The sequence below is a fragment of the Rhinolophus ferrumequinum genome, chromosome X (genome assembly GCF_004115265.2).
Source record: "Rhinolophus ferrumequinum isolate MPI-CBG mRhiFer1 chromosome X, mRhiFer1_v1.p, whole genome shotgun sequence".
Taxonomy (NCBI): Eukaryota; Metazoa; Chordata; class Mammalia; order Chiroptera; family Rhinolophidae; genus Rhinolophus; species Rhinolophus ferrumequinum.
In genome coordinates this window covers 75,095,839-75,098,956 of record NC_046284.1, presented here as the reverse complement: position 1 = coordinate 75,098,956, position 3,118 = coordinate 75,095,839, and the positions used below count along the sequence as shown (strand labels likewise).

Below are 3,118 nucleotides of genomic sequence, written 5' to 3'. Positions count from 1 at the left end.
TCAAACTGGATCTCTTCAATGTGGTTTCCAATTTTAACTTCGACAGGTGGTGTTTCCTTGGTTATGGGTCCATTAATCAGTGGACGGCCATCTACTGTTTCCAGCATCAGAGGGAAGATGTTATTGCGGATGGGCAGCTTCTCTCGAAGGACCACAGAATGGTCAATGCTGTTTCTGTAAGAGCCTGAATCCACCATTGCTTGCTCAAAGAATTGTCGTCTTCCCAGTCGAATTTCAACAGTAAGCCATAGGGTATGGGACATGGATACTGGAAGTGAGGGGGATGCATATTTGTAGATTGGCCCGCCGGGGTTCCCCCTTACCGCCGGGCCTCCATGTTTCCCGCCTGCTGGGCACGATGAGGCTTGACAGGGCAATCTCTGGCAAAATGACCAGGATGACCACAGTAGAGGCACAAGTGGCCTTCACGGCGGCGGACCCGTTCAGCTTCACTGAGGTGTGGACGATTGCTTGCAGCCTGCACAGGCTGGTTTTCAGCTGATGGTCTCTCAGGCCCACCTCTCTCTTCAGAGGAACTTGCCCCTTGTGGATTTGGATCAGGCTTACCACTTAGCTTTTCTTCTAGGCTGATGCACTGGGTGATCATATCAGATAGGTTGGTAGCTGGGCTTGTGTGAGACAATTCATTTCGGATAGAACTGGGAAGCCCTTCCTGAAATTGGATGCAAAGAGTGCTTTCCTCCCAGTTTAGCTCTTGAGCAATGAGGTAGAAGTGGGTCGCATACTGGTGGACAGGGTCCTCCCCTTGGCAGAGCTGACGGATGCGGTGGTTGGCATCTTCCATGTTTTCTGGATTGTCAAAAGTATACTGGAGCACTCGTATGAAACTTTCAAATTGCTCCAGCAGGGGGCTTTGGATATCTACTAAGGGCTGGAACCACCTTCCTGCCTCTCCTGAGAAGCGGTTGCCAACAAAGCTCACCAGGGCAGCTTCAGTGGGGTACAGGTGCCCTTTGACTCTCATGTAACTATTCAATTGAACCAGGAACTCAGGAAGCTTATGGGCATCCCCATTGAAGGCTAAAGGGTATTCTAAGGGGAAAGCTTCAGCTTCTAACCCATTAGGGGACTGTGGGAACTCTGAGGCTGCTGATGTCTCAATAGTGATTCGGTCCTCCAGGGACTCTTGGGGTGCTGAGAGCTCTAGGAACTCCTGGATATCTGAAGGATCCAGGGACTCCTGGGATACTTGAGACTTGAGAGGCTCAAGGGGCTCCAGGTGTATCGAAGTCTCCTGGTATTCTGGTGCCTCCTGGAGCTCCTGGGCATTTGGGGAATACTGGGGCTCTGAATTCTGGGGCTCCTGGGCCTCTGGGGCATCCTGGGTATCTGGGGACTTCTGGACCTCCTTGGTTTCTGGGGGCTTATGGGCCTCCTGGGCCACTGCAGTCTTCTGGGGCTCTTTAGCCTCTGGAGGCTTTTGGAAATTCCAGGCTGCTGAGAACCCATGGACCATTGGAAGTGCCTGGGGCTCCTGGGTTGCTAGGAGCTCTAGGGACTCTGGGGCTGCTGCAGGCTTTAAAGACTTCTGGGTCTCCTGGGCTATTGGGGTCACCTGAGTCTCCTGGGCTGCTGGAGACCCCCAGGCTGGGAGCTCCTGGGGTTCTCTGGGCTTCTGGGTCTCCTCAAACTCTGGGGGATCCAGGGACTCTTGGGGCTTGGGGGACTCCTGGGTCTCTGAGGGCTTCTGGAGTGGTTCATCCTCCTTGGCTGCTTGGGGTTTCTGGAGCTCTGGGATCTGGGCCTGGAGGGCAGCATTTTCTTCCATCAGCCTCTGCACTTGGGCCTGCAGAATTTCATTCTCCAATTTCAGAGCAATATAGGAGGCTGCTAAGTCCTCTACCATCTTTTGAGGAAATGGGCTCGGTTTGTCAGTTTGCTGCCAAGAGAGATTGGGTGGGCTCTTGTGAGGTCTTTCAAAAAGCTCCTCACAGGCAGATGTCAGGCTCCTTGAATTTTCTAGGAGGTGGAGATTTGAGCCCTGCCAAGTTTGATTACCAGGAGGTTACTGGGAGCCTCCAGAGATCAGCAAAGGGAGGTATCAGATACACTGTGAAGAGAGTAGGATCTGAGGATCAGAAATTTTGGAAAGCATTCATTCAAAATAAATAAGAGCAAAACCTGACCAACACTGCTGGATTTCTTTTACTATAGGCTCATATTCACCAGTTGGGTCATATATGCTGGCTCTGACCCCATGACATTTTATGAACAGCATCTGACCCAGACTGTATGTAATTTTGCATTCTTCTTTTGAAACTTAACATTATATTAGAATCAATTTCTCCATATTCTTTTCTGTTTTTACATAGTCTTTGATTTCTGTCTGCCTAATATCCCAATGTAGCACTTGGATTTTAACAGCTGCTTTCAATGACTGACTCAAATGTTTGAGCAATGTGGGCATTTTAGGCTCTGTGGTGGGCCAACCCAAGAGATATTTTTGGGTGGCTGGGGTAGGAGGTAAGGGGGAGCTCTTTCTGACACCTCAGAAATTGTACCACATAAGTAACCGCACAAGACCAGCCTCAGGAGAAAACAAGCAAAAGTTGACTAAATATATATGTGTATATGTGCTCAGCAGACACATGCATGTTATTTATAAAATTGCTCAAAATAGTTAAGAAAATAATTTTTATAAAGGTACGTTACCATTCAGAGACTTAGTCCAAGAGCTCGGCTGTCTGCATACCCATCGCTGAGGAGGGAAGTGTGTGAATGTCTGTGGAGGCTTGCCTTTTCTGCACACACTGAGCTCAAACAAGCACACCCACTCCCAGAACGCCTTCCAACTCTCCTCTGTAACGTAGTTATTTTGAGTGTGGAAGAGTTTTTTTTTTTTTTGTTTTTTTTTTTGACAGTACCTCACAGTTTAGAGCCGCAAGGAAAGTAGGATGCTGCGCCGATGTGAGGCAGCCTCATATACTCAGTCCTTGGTTACATTAATAAATATTTGGCCAGGAAATTGGGAGTAATACCATTGCCCTTGTGAAAAGTTGCAAACATTTCTGAATGACCACAGTGGTTTGGGACTTTATTTTTTATGTCTGTCTCATGTAACCTCCCCTCTCTCTATCCACACTGGGCTGTTTGTTTA

The 3,118-nt window shown here is 48.6% G+C and overlaps 1 protein-coding gene across 1 annotated transcript; it reads right to left on the bottom strand.

Moving 5' to 3' along the window:
* Positions 1–288: 288 nt before the first annotated feature.
* On the bottom strand, positions 289–2,738 carry RTL3 (retrotransposon Gag like 3). The gene is made up of 2 exons (XM_033111474.1): positions 2,674–2,738; positions 289–2,071 (listed from the first exon to the last, which is right to left on the bottom strand). Exon 2 carries the CDS (start codon positions 1,865–1,867, stop codon positions 320–322), a length of 1,548 nt encoding a protein of 515 aa, XP_032967365.1. The 5' UTR covers positions 1,868–2,071; positions 2,674–2,738; the 3' UTR covers positions 289–319.
* Between the last annotated feature and the right edge of the window lie 380 nt (positions 2,739–3,118).

Bases quoted from the DNA above. Each gene is read 5' to 3' on its own strand.
- RTL3 (XM_033111474.1), bottom strand. From the start codon at position 1,867: ATGGTAGAGGACTTAGCAGCCTCCTATATTGCTCTGAAATTGGAGAAT.